This window comes from Antennarius striatus, chromosome 22 (assembly GCF_040054535.1).
Source record: "Antennarius striatus isolate MH-2024 chromosome 22, ASM4005453v1, whole genome shotgun sequence".
In the NCBI taxonomy this organism is placed as follows: domain Eukaryota; kingdom Metazoa; phylum Chordata; class Actinopteri; order Lophiiformes; family Antennariidae; genus Antennarius; species Antennarius striatus.
Genome location: NC_090797.1, coordinates 14,321,689 through 14,336,698, shown reverse-complemented (window position 1 = coordinate 14,336,698; position 15,010 = coordinate 14,321,689). Strand labels below are relative to the sequence as shown.

The 15,010-nt window shown below is 44.8% G+C and overlaps 2 protein-coding genes across 5 annotated transcripts in view; one reads left to right on the top strand and one right to left on the bottom strand.

Annotated features, from left to right (window-relative positions):
* Positions 1 to 331: 331 nt before the first annotated feature.
* Positions 332 to 3,945, bottom strand: LOC137589045 (uncharacterized). Of its 2 annotated transcripts, none has more exons than XM_068306433.1 (3): positions 3,812 to 3,945; positions 3,327 to 3,428; positions 332 to 1,936 (listed from the first exon to the last, which is right to left on the bottom strand). In XM_068306433.1, the coding sequence occupies exon 3, from the start codon at positions 1,250 to 1,252 to the stop codon at positions 332 to 334; it is 921 nt and encodes a 306-aa protein (XP_068162534.1). In that variant the 5' UTR covers positions 1,253 to 1,936; positions 3,327 to 3,428; positions 3,812 to 3,945. The 2 variants fall into 2 exon arrangements, 1 of the variants encoding a protein (XP_068162534.1); XR_011034133.1 differs by lacking the exon at positions 332 to 1,936 and adding an exon at positions 3,058 to 3,221.
* Positions 3,470 to 15,010, top strand: part of tmtc1 (transmembrane O-mannosyltransferase targeting cadherins 1) — a 58,085-nt gene continuing 46,544 nt past the window's right edge. Inside the window, exons 1-2 of one of the 3 annotated variants that reach the window (XM_068306430.1) lie at positions 3,470 to 4,172; positions 13,295 to 13,472. In XM_068306430.1, the coding sequence (XP_068162531.1) occupies positions 3,877 to 4,172; positions 13,295 to 13,472 (474 nt within the window). In that variant the 5' untranslated portion in view covers positions 3,470 to 3,876. Of the gene's footprint in view, positions 4,173 to 12,206; positions 12,458 to 13,294; positions 13,473 to 15,010 lie in introns of those variants that run through there. The other 2 variants (XM_068306429.1, XM_068306431.1) reach the window with 2 other exon arrangements.

The window sequence follows — 15,010 nt, the reverse complement described above, 5'->3', positions numbered from 1 at the left end:
CCCGACATCCAAGTAAGAGAGGGCCCGGTGGAGGAGGTACAGGACTGCATCATCAGCCCCAACTTGTGGCCGGTAGGCGAACTGGAGAGGGTCCATCGCGCCCTGCACCTGGGGACGCATGAGCTCCAGGACCAGTCGCTCTAGGGTCTTCATCACGTGCGACGTGAGAGCGACTGGTCGATAGTCGTTGAGCTCAGTGGGGCGTCTCCGCTTGGGTACAGGGACGATGCAAGATGTCTTCCACAAGGATGGGACCCTCCCCAGTCGGAGACTGAGGTCGAAGACCTGGTGTAGGGGTCCGCCCAGTTCGGCAGCACAGGCCTTGAGGAGTCTAGGGGGGACCTGGTCTGGTCCGGCCGCCTTCCTTGGGCGAAGCCTCCGCAACGCAGACGTCACCTGTTCCACGGTGATGGCCGTGTGTGGGGGCGTGGAGGAAGGTGGAGGAAGGATCTGGGTTTGGGCTGAGGTAAGTGGGCGAGGTGGACGGAGAGGGAGAGGGGGAGGCAGATGAGCCGGACGGAGAGGGGGAGAAGGAGGTAGGTGGAGTCAGATCAGATGGGCCGGGGGAACTCAGGGGACAGGCGCATGGAGTGATGGGGGAGCTGAACCGATTAAAATAGCTGTTTTCATCAGCTCTCTCCACGTTCCCCTCCACTGTACTGCGGCCCTCTCCATAGCCGGTGATGGCCCTCATGCCACTCCAGACATCCCGCACTTGGTTGCGCCCAAGCTGGTTCTCCAGCTTCCTTCTGTAGTTGTCCTTGGCCTCCCTCAGGCAGAGTCTCACTGCCTGCTGGGCCTCTCTCATCGCATCCTCGTTCCCACTCCTGAACGCCCGCTTCTTCCTGTTCAGGACAGCCTTCACCTCCTTGGTTACCCAGGGTTTGTTGTTTGGGTAACACTTGACTGTCCTGACAGGGACCACGGTGTCCACACAGAAGTTCAAATAATCTGTTAAACACTGGGCTGCCCCCTCAATGTCCTCCCCATGTGAGCCCACGATAACATCCCAGTCGGTGGTCTGGAAGCAGTCCCTCAGCGTCTCCTCTGCTTCCGGGGACCACCTCCTGATCTGCCGTGTTGTTGCTGGCAGCCGTTTCACCAGCGGGATGTAGGTGGGCTGAAGGCACACTAGGTTGTGGTCTGATCTGCCTAGTGGGGGGAGGGGGGTGGCGGTGTATGCCTCCTTGGCATTCGTGTAAAACAGATCCGTGTGGGACAGTCTACACACTGGGACATGGTGGGGAGACATGAGTCCAAGGTGATGTGATTAAAGTCCCCCGTGATGATGACGAGCGCCTCCGGGTGCCGGGTCCGAAGATCAGATGTGGTCGTACAGATGGTCTCACGTGCAGTCTCTGGGTCTGCACGTGGTGGGATGTAGACGGCGAGGACAATGACGTGTGAAAATTTACGCGCCAGGTAGTAGGGCCTGATGCTAACAGCTGTTAGCTCCAGATCCCTGTTGCACAGCGTGGTTTTCACGGTCACATGTCCTGGGTGACACCATCTGTTGTTGGTGTAAATGATCAGACCGCCTCCCTTCTTCTTGCCAGCGGTGTTCGTGTCCCGGTCCGCTCGTACGGAGGAGAAGCCGGTCAGTCCGACGTTAGCATCGGGAACGAGGTCCGTCAGCCACGTCTCAGAGAACACCAACAAGCTGGTCTCCCTGTAGCGCTGCTCAGTCCTGCACAGCGCCGTCAGTTCGTCCACCTTGTTGGGCAGCGAGTTCACGTTCCCCATGATGATGGAGGGGACGGAGGGTCTGACCCGCCGGCGGCTGTTAGCTCTAGCCGCTAGCCTATCCCGCTTTTGTTTACCTCCCCGGCTCCCTCTGTACCGCCGCTGGATCTCAGTGGGGATGAGATCACGTATCCCGGGTTCTCCTCTAACTTTCATGGACAGCATTTGTTCTCTGGAGTACATGAAAACACTGCTATCCATCGTGGTTAAGTGGATAAGGAAAAGACTTAGGTAAGACAAAGAAAACAATAGAAAAAGAAGACATACAACGGAGCAGACGAAAACCTGCGGCTAGCTCGCGCATGCGCAGTTCAGAACAGTGCATCGGTGCGAATCTCGTCCGTCGTCATGGTGAATCGATGAATCGGGGCTCCATTGATGATGGCTTTTTTCAAGTTGTGGTGTCTGTTAAACTGCGGGTCAATTTACTCTGGGTTAGAAAAACTAACCCTGAACTGCATTTGTGAAACCGAAATCCCTGGTTTTTCCAAGTTCAGGGTAAAGCAACCCAGAACCACAGGTTTACCTCAGGGTAGGTTAACCCTGCCTTTGTGAAATAGACCCATTGTGTTTTAGGTTTGCTAACAAATCCTTCAGTTGTTTGCAGTGACCAAAACCAAGCAAAAGTTTAAACAGATAAACAAATATAACGTATTTTTCCCACAATTAAAGAACTATTGCTATTTCTCAGCACACTGGCGCAGTGGGTAGCGCTGTTACTGCATAGCAAGGCAGTTCCGTGTTCACGTCCCGTTCTGTTTGGAGTTTGCATGTTCTCCCCGTGTCTGTGTGGGTCCTCCCAACTCCAACAACATGTGCTTCAGGTTAATAGGTCGTTCCAAATTGCCCGTGTGTGTGTGCGTGCATATCCTGAGGAATCATTAGCCCATTCCTCATACTACCTTCTTCAAATCCCACTACAGACAAATCCCACCACCAAAAATTATTCAGAAACCAAACCATAGGACACATTTAGGTCTACCTTGGATCATTGTCCATTTCCAACATCCAGCGATGCCCAAGCTTCAGCTTCTTTGCTGATAGTGAGACGTTTTCTCGTGGGGTTTCCTGATGCTCAATGGAATCCATTTGACCTCTACATGCAGCAGGGTCCCAGATATGAAGTAAAGCAGCCCCAGATCATCACTGAACCCCTGCCATTCTTCATTGTAAGTAAGATCTTTTCATCATATACTTTATTTTTCTTCTAGATGAACTGATTTATTGCCCCCAATGACAGTTTTATTTCATTATATCAAAGTAAGGCTTGTAAATATAACAAGAATTTATTGTATTGCACGCACCCGATAAACACAGTAAATAATATTTTAATAGTAGTTCTTAGTTGTCAACGGAGCCTATGACGTTTGTTGTTGTTGTTTTTTAACTCTACGTGCGTCTCTCGTGGAGTTATGTGTATCTTTGCTCTGGTCGTCATCATGATCTCCCCCCTTTTAGTAGTTCATTAACCAGAATGACTAAAAAAAACAAAAACAAAAAAACACGCGTGGCGGTCAAACCCGCTTCATAGCGACACAACTCGTGCAGACAGCAGAAAGAAGCAGCGACTTGCTGCAGCTCACATTTCCATCGATCCACTTAGGCGGCGTCCTCTTGCGCATGCGCCAAGGAGCGGGGTCGTGGGTCTGATGTTGCGTTTTAGTTGGATAATATGAGGCTTCCAGCTAATAAGAAAAATAACATTGAGTGAAGATTTCAATACTTGGCAACGGATTGTTTGAACGAAAACTAATGAATACTATGTTTCAAGTGGTGGTTTTCTCATTTTGCGACAGTAAATATTCAGATTTGTTACCGACACAAGAAATACTGAATAAAAACGTTGAATAAACGGATTCTTGTTTGATTAATAGCCTTAATACATATAACTAAGTAAATCAATCATCTATTTTTCTATCTCCTCACAAAAAAACTCAAGATCGCAGCCACCGTCCCCCCCTCTCGACTCAGAAACTAATATTTCCGACTTCACTTGAACGCATCAAACTGAGCCCACAGTCCTGAGTCGGGGGAAAAACGTCGCCGCTACCTGCTGGGCGGAATGTACCTCTCCTCCGGCCCGTCCAGCTTCACCGGCAGCCCTGCGGAATCACGGATGATGATAAGGCCGACATGACAGCACCGTCACTGGGCAAGAAGGGCCTCTCGTTGCCGCGGGAGTCCGCCGGTCCCGAGGTGGCGTGGGCTGCGGTTCGCTTCGCCGCGCTGACCGCGCTGTGCGTCCTGTGCTACAGCAACTCTCTTCACGGAGAGTTGGTGCATGACGATGTGTGGGCTATCCTCAACAACCCGGACGTCCGACCGGGTTCGAGCCTCACCAACATCTTCAGCAACGACTTCTGGGGCAAGAGGATGGCGGACAACACGAGCCACAAGTCCTACCGGCCGCTGTGCATCCTCACCTTCAAGTAGGTTCTGCGTTCTAGCCTCCGATCCAAACGCCTTCTGCTCGTTTAGTCTGTTTAACCTCAGCCCGACGTGACAGCTGCGTGAACGTGGAATGAAGGCTGACGTCATGCAGCGGTCCCCTTAGATATGAAGAAGCCGCTGCGTGTTCATGACTGGGACCCAGACGAACCAATCCAGTAAACACTCGCCTTTTAACGAGACAGAACACAAGATCCTGAGTGTGGTCGTTAGGTAGAAACTACTATCTTGCTGCTATCCCTGTTTGAATACTGGTGGATTTAAAACATTTAATCTGGCGCGCTGAGGTTTGGACGGGTGTTGACCCGGTTCTTGCTCGGTTCACTTACAAACGACATTATTCATGGAGCCAAGAACTGACCGAAGGGAGAAGTAACCGTGGAACTTGTTGCACTGCTTTGTGGGAGTTTTGGTTTGGAGGTGTGAAGTGTGGGTTACAGTTTCAGGAGGTGGTGCAGAAGTTCTGAACAATGAAGGAGCGCCATGTTTTGCACATCGCTGTGCGGCAGCTGGATGGCTCTGCTGCGCTAACTTTCAGATGGTGGAATCAGACAAGATTTCAAGACACGAAAATGAAAACATGTTGCGGTGACTACATGAGGAAAACAGGATGGTCCACTCTGGGTGCATGTCAACATTGTGTGGTGTCCACTGTGGGGGACATGTGTGTGATGTGTAGGCCAGAGTTCTGTGTACTCAGTCAAAATACAACATAATCCTAGTATGACAGTAAGTGTAGACAGTCACTGATGGCTGTGCAAAGATTACTAGATTGAATATTCTGTCCTCTGATGTGCCTGCCTAATGAATGAGTGGCTATCTGAACATTAGAGTACAGTAGAGTATCGATCGCTGTTCTTCAGAGTGTTTCACCTTTTCATATATATTTACTAGTGGGAAACTGGAAATTCCATGATAAAACAGTAATATGTATCAGACTTCATCCCAAACATGTGAAAGCATGTGGTATTATAAACCAAGCGCAGCCATCACAGAGTTCTTCCGCCAGCAGGCAATGCAACCCGGTCAGACCCCGAACTGGCGTCGGCGTTATTGGCGAGGAACTTGAATGAATAAATTAATAAATATATATATATAAACTTTATGACTCATAAAGAAAGAAACAGATGAACATATATCCAACTGTCAAGCATGCTTATCAACACATCTTCGATGTGGAGCTGTTATGTCAGAAAATAGCCGATTTTAACTCCGTCTATCCTGTGTACATGTAGACATGGGTCACACACTAACTGCGCAGGGAAATGCACCTCAGATAGAAAAAGTTTTGGTTAAAGTGTCCACACGACAACGCAGACCCGGCATTTTCAAAAAACTTCACTTTGGACGACGTTTTCGTCCCAAATATCTGCGTTGTCGTGTGAATGAAATGTGTAATCGCAACAAAAAATCTCACTGGCCGATGCCTTACGCCATATTGTTCACGTGATTCCTGCTGGCAGATGCACCGGGATTTGTTGGGCGGTAGTGGGTGGAGCTAAAACGTGACACCGTGAGGTTTTCAAGTGAGCTTATTCAAATATATGTAGGTGGAGAAATACAGTGCGCCCTCATTCTTCGCGGTTAATGCATTCCAGGAACAACACACGATTAATGAATCCACGATCGAGATTGCAATCTATTTTATTATTTACAGTAATAAACATTTATGAACCCTCCCCATACTGATATCAAACCACTTTCTATCTCTATTACTTTTTCCTCACACTCTGATAGACTGTTTAAAGCACCCTTTGTGTCTCTAGAAAGTCCGAGACTGACGGAACAGAGCGTAGTTCCAGATGCCGGCAGCCAATAGAATGCAAGTATGGTATCACGTGACTGCCGACCAAAAATCTGCGATGATGTGGAGTCGTGAGTGTTAATGCGCGAATGCGTGAGGGCGCACTGTATACTACTTTGTCATAGGTTGAGGGAGAATTACACCATATTGTCACAGGTTGAAGGAGAAAGCAGAGCATTGGTTGTTGTAAATATAGTGTCATCGGTTGAGGCAGAGGGCCACATCAGTTTTGTGTTTGGGAGTATAGAAAGCAGAAAAATCACCATCATTTACAAATGTGTTTGAGATCATTGAGATCAGAATTTTATAACTATTATCCTGCAACTCCATCTGAAAGACTGAGAAATTTATCATTTCCATTCATTTTCTTTAGCCAGGAAAACTCTGGCTAACTTACACTCTGCATTAAACAAACCATGAGCTATTCAACAAATTATCTGAGGAAGGACTTTTTATGAATTTATGAGCTGGGTGCAGTCCAACAGTTCTGTTGTGAATGACTTCTGTGGGTGTTTGTCTGTTGCCACAAATGGGCTAAACTAACCCTGACCTCCTGACCTGTAGGCATACATATGGCCAGTATTATGACGGTGACAAAACAAGGGGGATAATGGAAGGAAGAGCGTAAATGAAGAAGAATCATTGCAAATGTAAGGATGAGTGCAACAGAATGAATAAAAGAAGTAATGATTTAGAAGAAGGGTAAAAAGTGATTGATAAGGTCAGCGGGGGCCTATTAGCTGGCTACAGGGGAGGGGCAGGGCATGCTCCAGACGTATCACCAGTGCATTGTGGAGCCACACAAAAGACCAACAACCACTCACACCTACAGACAATTTACATTGATCAATTCACTTAAACTGTAAGTTTCTGGAGGTGGGAGGAAGCCGTAGAGAACCCATGCAGACACTGGTAGAAGATGCAAACTCCACACAGAAAGGACTCAAACCCAAAACATTTTTTCTGTGAGGCAACAGCGGTATCCACTGCCCCATCATGCTGCCTTCATCCTTTTCAGAGAAAATAAATTTCATGACACACTACATCCATTCAGTCATCTTCTGTCCATTTGTTTCACAGAATTTTGTTTTTATTCCATATTTAAAGCTGATTTGGGGTTTTCTGGTTTTCAGCTGTTACACCAGTGCTGTAGTCTGCAAATTTTTTATTGCAGGGAATTGTAAGGCAAGTTAGCGTAGCTGTAAAGTGCTGATTCAGTGAGCTCAAGAATAATTAAAAGCCTATTTTTAGCAGTCTTGTAACTTTCCTTTGGGTCGTGGCCTGTACTCTGTATTGGAGAGGATATTAAAGTACAGAACATCATGCTGCTGTACTATCGCTACCCTACAGAGAGTCAGAATTACCCCCCCCCCCCAGTAACCCAACAGTCACAGGATGACTCACTCCATGTGAACAGCATCCATCCATCAATTCATCTTGAGGGCTTGTTTGGAGCACACAATAATCCTGCTTCATATATAATATTTTTATCTTTTGGATTTTAATGAGTGTTTCCAGTTTTACATTTTTCTTACATTGAAGGAAACGGAATGCGTGCTGTTCCTTGTAGATCTAAGGCCTTTCAGGATCTGTGGGACACTGGTAGTTTGGGCCCCTGCACGTTTTCCACTGGGGGGCTGTTTGTCATTACAGTACATTTCTTCTTCACAAATTTTCTCACGTTCCTCTCTCCTCTTTTAAACTCCTTTATTTCAAATTCCCTGTCTTTTTGTCGTTTACCCCCGCCAACCCCACCACCACCACCAGCACCCTTCTTTCTAGTCCATTTGCCCGTCAACCTCAATAATAATTAAAATAATGAAAAGATTGTGCTATAGAAAGAGTATGATAGACTTCTCCTTTGCAGTTAAAAATCAATCTGGAACTGTAAGATGCCCAAACTTTCATACTGCATGCTGAGTTTGTTGGACAAGACATCCGAAAAACCACCTCAAAATGTTCAAGTTCTTAACAGGCTGGCTAAACCAATTCTATACCAGGTGTAGGGGGATACTATAGAAACCTGCTATTGTAACGAGGTATGTCCAGGTTTTAATGTTCTATTGTTTTAATACATACAAATAAATTTCAGAATGCAAGCTTGTGTTACTCCACTTCTATTTGTCAGTAAATAGAAATTGACACTTTCTGAACCCTAACCAGATATTCTGTATCATGAGATTAGTGACCTTGACCTGAACTTGGGCTGACACACACACACACACACACACACACACACCACACACACACACACACACACACACACACACACACACACACACACACACACACACACACACACACACACACACACACACACACACACACACACACACACACACACACACACACACACACACACACACACCAGCTTGTGAGAGATGATAGTGATAGCTGATACTCAATTGATCTTCCGGTGGGATTAAATGGGGTTAAGGTTTAACATTAATTCTGTGGATTATTAGTCTCCTTCTTCTCCTTTCGGTTTTTCCCGAAGGGTCGCCACTACGAATCAATTGCCTCCATCTAACCCTGTCTTCTGCATCCTCTTCTCTCACACCAACTACCTTCATGTCCTCTTTCTCTACATCCATAAACCTCCTCTTTGGTATTTCTCTAGGCCTCCTCTAGTTTTAGTTTAAAACTAAGCATCCTTCTACCAATATATTAACCATCTCTCCTCTGGACATGTCCAAACCATCTCAGTCTGGCCTCTCTGACTTTATCTCCAAAACCGCTAACGTGCTGCCCATCTGATGTACTCATTCCTGATCCTATCCATCCTGGTCACTCCCAGAGAGAACCTCAGCATCTTCATCTCTGCTATCTCCAGCTCTGTCTCCTGTCTTTTCCTCAGTGACACTATCTCTAGACCAAACAACATAGCTGGTCTCACCACAGTTTTGTACACATTTCCTTTATTTGAGCTGAAACTCTTCTATCACACATCACACCTGACACTTTTCTCCACCTGTTCCACTTGGGTTCCTCTTATTCACACACATGTACTCTGTCTTACTGCGGCTAACCTTCATTCCTCTCCTTTCCAGGACAAACCTCCACTTCTCTAGCTTCTCCTCCACCTGTTCCCTGGTCTCACTACAGATTACAATGTCATCTGCAAACTTCATAATCCATGGAGATTCCTGTCTTACTCATCTGTCAGCCTGTCCATCACCATAGCAAACAAGAAGGGGCTCAGAGCAAATCCCTGATGCAGTCCCACCTCCACCTTGAACTCCTCTGTCACACCTACAGCACACCTCACCACTGTCTTAGGCCTTGTTCAGACTAGTCGCCAATATCTGATGTTTAGACCATCCAGATTGATGTTGCATATCTTGTTTGTAGTCTGAACATACCACATGAAATATGATTTTTGTGGATTGAAACCACATTCGGGAGGTAGTTTCATGTCAGGTAGGGATAGAGGCCTCTTCAGTCTGAACTGCTCCAAACACTCCAATCTGATATGGCAGACCGTGACGTCATACAATACCACAGTTTCTCTCCAGGCACCCTGTCATAAGCTTTCTCTAGATCTACAAAAACACAATCCAGCTCTCTCTGGCCTTCTCTGTACTTATCTATCAACATACTCAAAGCAAATACTGCATCTGTAGTACTCTTTTTTTTTTTTAGCAAGAAACCATACTGCTGATCACAAATGCTCACTTCTGCCCTTAATCTAGCTGCAGCTACTCTTTCCCATAACTTCATTGTATGGCTCATCAGCTTTATTCATCTGTAGTTACAACTCTGCACATCTCCCTTGTTCTTAAAAATGTGCTGGTGTCCATTTTTTACTACTTCCTGGTCCACAAGAGCTACCTCTTCTAGTCTTTGTTCTCTCTCATTTTCCTCATTTATCAACTCTTCAAATCTTCCCATCACACTACTGGCCCCTGTCACTATACACTTCCATCCCTATCCTTAATCACCCTAACCTGCTGCATTTCCTTCCCCTCTCTGTCTCTCTGTCTTGCCAACCTGTATAGATAGGTCTCTCCCTCCATACTGTCCAACCTAGCATACTCAGGAGTTGGTGAACACTGTGTGAAGTCATCATAACCCCCTTGTTTGGCCTTTGCTACCTCTACTTTCACCTTATGCTGCATATCCCTGTACTCCTGTCTACTCTCCTCAGTCCTCTCAGTGTCCCACTTCTTCTTAGCTAACCTCTTTCTCTGTATACACTCCTGTTCCTCCTCATTCCACCACCAGGTCTCCTTATCTACTTTCCTTCCTGATGACACACCAAGTACTCTCCTACCCGTCTCCCTGATCACATTAGCTGTAGTTGTCCAGTCATCTGGAAGCACCTCCTGACCACCCAGAGCCTGTCTTAACACCTTCCTAAAAGTCATGCAACACTCTTCCTTTTTCAGCTTCCACCATTTCGTCCTCTGCTCTGTCTTTGACCTCCTTATTTTCCTCACCACCAGAATCATCCTACACACCACCATCCTATGCTGTTTGGCTACACTGTCGTTTATCACTACTTTGCAGTCACTGATCTCCGTCAGATTGCACCGTCTGCACAAGATGTAGTCTGCCTGTGTGCTCCTACCTAAAAATAATAGACATATTTATATATCTCACAAAATATTTAAATATTTTAGCTCAAGATTGAGTAAATTACTGTTTATGCAGCATAAATATTGTGAATCTCTGTCAGTTTCAGTCCATGCCTGGGCTTGCGCTAGCCATTCGCCACTTCACCATAAGCGGAGTAAATTCCAGAGTGGCTACAAGGTTTTTAGCCTGTGTAGCCACAGTGGCGTTCTTATTTTTAGGAAAAAAAGGCTAAAACTTACAACTTTTTTGGACTTGCGAAAATCCCCAAGCGATAACATAAGAACACAAACTTTTTCTCTCGCTAGGTGGCGCGCATCTTCTTCGTCTTCTTCGTCTTCTTCGTTGGCGCGCATGCTGACGGAAATAGCCGAAGTGACCCGAACGCTCCCGATCATCAAATATGCACTTGGGTCATGACCTCCTCTCGTCCAATGAAAAAAAAAGGATTCTATTTTTCCAAGCTAAACCTGCAAATTGGTGTACAACAAGGCGAGGGCGATCGATCTAAAGAAAATGAGAGTAGTGTTTTATAGTAGATTTTGCGTTAAAATTCTAATTGAACAACAAATGGTGAAAGCTTAGAGGGGGTAGGAGTGGTGACAGACCGAGCAGAAGGTAAATGAAAGATATTATCAATACTTTGTTGTAGGCTTCAGGGCTCGAAATTAACTTTTTTTTCTTGCTAGCACTGGTGCTCCCAAATTTAGAAGTTAGTAGCACCAGCTAAGACTTTAGGAGCAACTACCCAAAAACAAGGCAGTGACGGAGCGATAGAGACCGCTCCATCCATCTCCGTTCTGCGCGCCTCTCTCCCTCGCCCAGGAGAGCAGCCGCAGTTGCGCTCTCATTGTTTCCTGGCAGGACTGCAGGAGCGCAGTCTCACAAAAAAGGCGGACCAGATTTTTTTCCCTAGTCGCACCGGTGCTCCCAAATATATTTAATAGTCGCACTGATAAAAATTTAGGCGCATATGCGACCAAAATGGGCGCAATTTCGAGCCCTGGTCTTAGGCCTCGTCCACACGATGACGGATTTTTTATAAAAGGAACTTTTTAAAAACGCATTGAAAACGATTCGCGTCCACACGACAGCGTTTTTAAAAAATCTCTGTCCACACGTAAACGCAGCAGTGCGTTTTCAAAGACGGCTATAAGCACGCCAAACCATGTGGTGGCAGTATTGAGTCAAATTTTATTAAATTGGAATCCTCCGTGTTTTGTTGTCACAACACATGGGAAGGCGTAAATGCAACAGAAAAGTTGCGTTTTCAAAAAATCCGTCATCGTGTGGACGCGGCCTTAGACTTTTTATCCCTATGACCGACAGGAATAACCTGTGATGCGTGCAAATGTGTATTCACCTCGCTTTCTATTTTGTCTTTTTAAATTGAAATGAAAAAAACATTTAATCGAATTTAGAAAAAACAAAACTTGTCACGTGACCGAGACCTGTGAAGCGTGACAGTCGCATGCATTTGTCTGTGCGTCATTCTGCACACAGGCCACTTTTCAAAATAAAACATCTTTCAGACTCCGAAATAAATGAAACGGAAGTAATGTAAATTATTTTTTCTTTCTGTGCGGCCCGGTACCAAATGACCCCTGGGCTGGTACCAGTCCGCAGCCCAGGGGTCGGGGACCACTGCTCTAGATGGATTATATGGAACTAAAAGTTCCTTCAAATAGGTCGGTGCCTGGCCATGAAGGGCTTTGTAAGTGAGGAGGAGTATTTTAAAATCTATCCTAGCTTTCACAGGGAGCCAGTGCTGAGAAGCCGTCACAGGGGAAATATGGTCTCTGGTACTGGTCCTGGTCAGAACACGAGCAGCAGCATTCTGGATTAGTTGAAGTGTCTGCAGTGACTTTTTGGGGTAGCCTGAAAAAAGTGAGTTACAGTAATAGTCTGGATGTAATGAAATTAATTTCTCTGCATCATTCTGTTTTAAAATATACCTGATTTTAGCAATGTTTCGGAGATGGAAAGGTCTTTCTAGAAACCTGTGTGAGTTAAACTGATCAAAGATGACAGCTAGATTCTTTGCAGTGGTTTTGGCCTCAAAAGGGATGCCATCCAAGGCTATTACATCACTGGGTCATACATCCCTAACAAATTTTGGGCCGAGCACAATGACTTCAGTTTTACCAGACTTGAGATGCAAAAAGTTATTGGTCATCAAATCTTTAATTACTTTAATACAATCCTGTAGTTTGTTCAGCTGACTGACCTCATCAGGTTCAATCGTTGAATACAATTGTGTATGATCAGTATAACAATATAAGTTGATGGAATGTTTCCTTATCAAATTACATAAAAGAAACATGTATGAGATAAACAATATTGGACCAAGAACTGTGCCTTGAGGAACTCTGTAACTAACTGTAGTAGACTGGGAGAAGTCATTATTAACGTTAATAAACTGGGAACAGTCAGTTAGATAGGACTTAAACCATATTAGTGCTGATCCCTTAATACCAATCGTTTTGTCCAGACATGCCAATAGAACACCAATAGTGTGGTCAATTGTGTCAAAACCTGCACTAAGATCCAAGAGAACCAGTTTAGAAACAAGTTTTCTGTCTGAAGCCTTTAGAAGGTTGTTTGTTTTCATAAAATAAATGTGACACTTGTTATTTTTATTAACTTTTTATATATACAGTATACTGTACTGTATAAAACACACGTCTCATTCCACGTCACTGAATTCTGCTTCCTGTCTGTCAGGTTGAACATCCTACTGCATGGCACGACTCCACTCTACTTCCATGTGGTCAACGTTTGCCTTCACTGCGCCGTCACCTGCCTGCTCATGTTCATTTGTGAACGCTTCACGTTCGAGGACACACGGCTGGCCTTCGTCACGGCGCTGCTCTTCGCTGTGCACCCCGTCCACACCGAAGCCGTGAGTACACTACATTCATAATTGAGGGAGCTTATCTAACACGTCTCGACATCAGAAACATGTTAGAAAAGTTCATAAAAAAATTTAGTTCCTTACTTACCCTACACTTTCAGAAACATGATTGAATTAGCTTTTGGCGTGACACCAGGCATTTGTACCCAACTGCTGATGTACTGGGAATTTGTCTCACAACCACGTCATAGAGAATAATCCAGTCAATCCTATTTATTTTAATCTGATCTTATTTTTCTTGTTATAGAATTACCTACCTGTGTTATGTCTCATTCTTTCTTAACCATCAATCCCTTATGTTGTTGTTTTTCTCTGACTGGTTTCCACATTCGTTTCCACATCTTTTTAAACATTTTTTTGACATTTTGAACATCTGGTACAGTAAAGTTTAATCTCATTTGTTCTTAGTTTTGGATGAAGATACCGTGATGATGGAAGAATTACAAAAGTAGCATTAACCTTCCGTCACATAGCATTTTGTCCGGATACCACACAATGTGAGTTTCCTGTGGACTAACAACAGTAAACCGAGGCTATGTTTATCATCACCTCAGCAAACTATAACAACAGAAGACATAAGTACATTATTGGATTGATTACATTGAGTTTATCCTTCAAAGAAATAAGGCAGGTTTGAAGGCCAACCCACCTCATAAAATCACAAGTGAATGTGTTGTTTTTGTTATTATCAGGTTTATTCTTGCTCTGAACCTTCTTGCTGTGAGACACAGCACTACTGACTGGGTCACTGTGCTGTCCAACTTAAAAGATGTTTTATATTTTTGATTCATTAAAATAATCACCTTTTGCTTTGATTACTGTTTTTCACACTCTTGGCCTTCTCTGGATGAGCTTCATGAGGTCGTCACCTGAAATGGTTTCAGTGTAAATACTGAAAATAAGGAATAATAAGAAGAAGGTTTTTCCAAACTTTTGGAAATACCACACACGCACACACTCAATCATACACACACACACACAGACACACACACACACACACACACACACACACACACACACACACACACACACACACACACACACACACATACATAAGCACGCATGCACACAGCATTATGTGGTTCGGGCTGCTTTGTTAAATAAACAATCATACCCAAATGGTCAAAACCGATATGATAATGACATCTGAAAACCAGGGAACTTTCATTAAACTGGAGACATCACATTCAACATGTTAACCTATGTGTTGACATGTTTTAGCACTACATCCAGTCTTGTTTCATGCTGGGCTATAAAATGTGACTTTTAAGAGTGAATTTATGGGACACTGACACAAACAATAGCACATAATATTCAATGCTGGAACCTTTTTTAGTGAAGGTTAGTGAAGTTATGTAAGTTATGGAATGTTTGGAAAAAGCATAGCTGATTATTATTCCTGTCCCACGTTTCAACAGGTGAGGTGAAAAAGAGAATATGTGCAGCGTTGAAGAGTTGAGTAAGAAGGAGAAATGCCTGAGACAAGGTGAAGAATCGTGATGAAAGAGACCAGAGGCAGAGAAGGA

Coding starts and splice junctions, on each gene's coding strand:
- LOC137589045 (XM_068306433.1), bottom strand. CDS start 1,252: ATGTCTCCCCACCATGTCCCAGTGTGTAGACTGTCCCACACGGATCTG.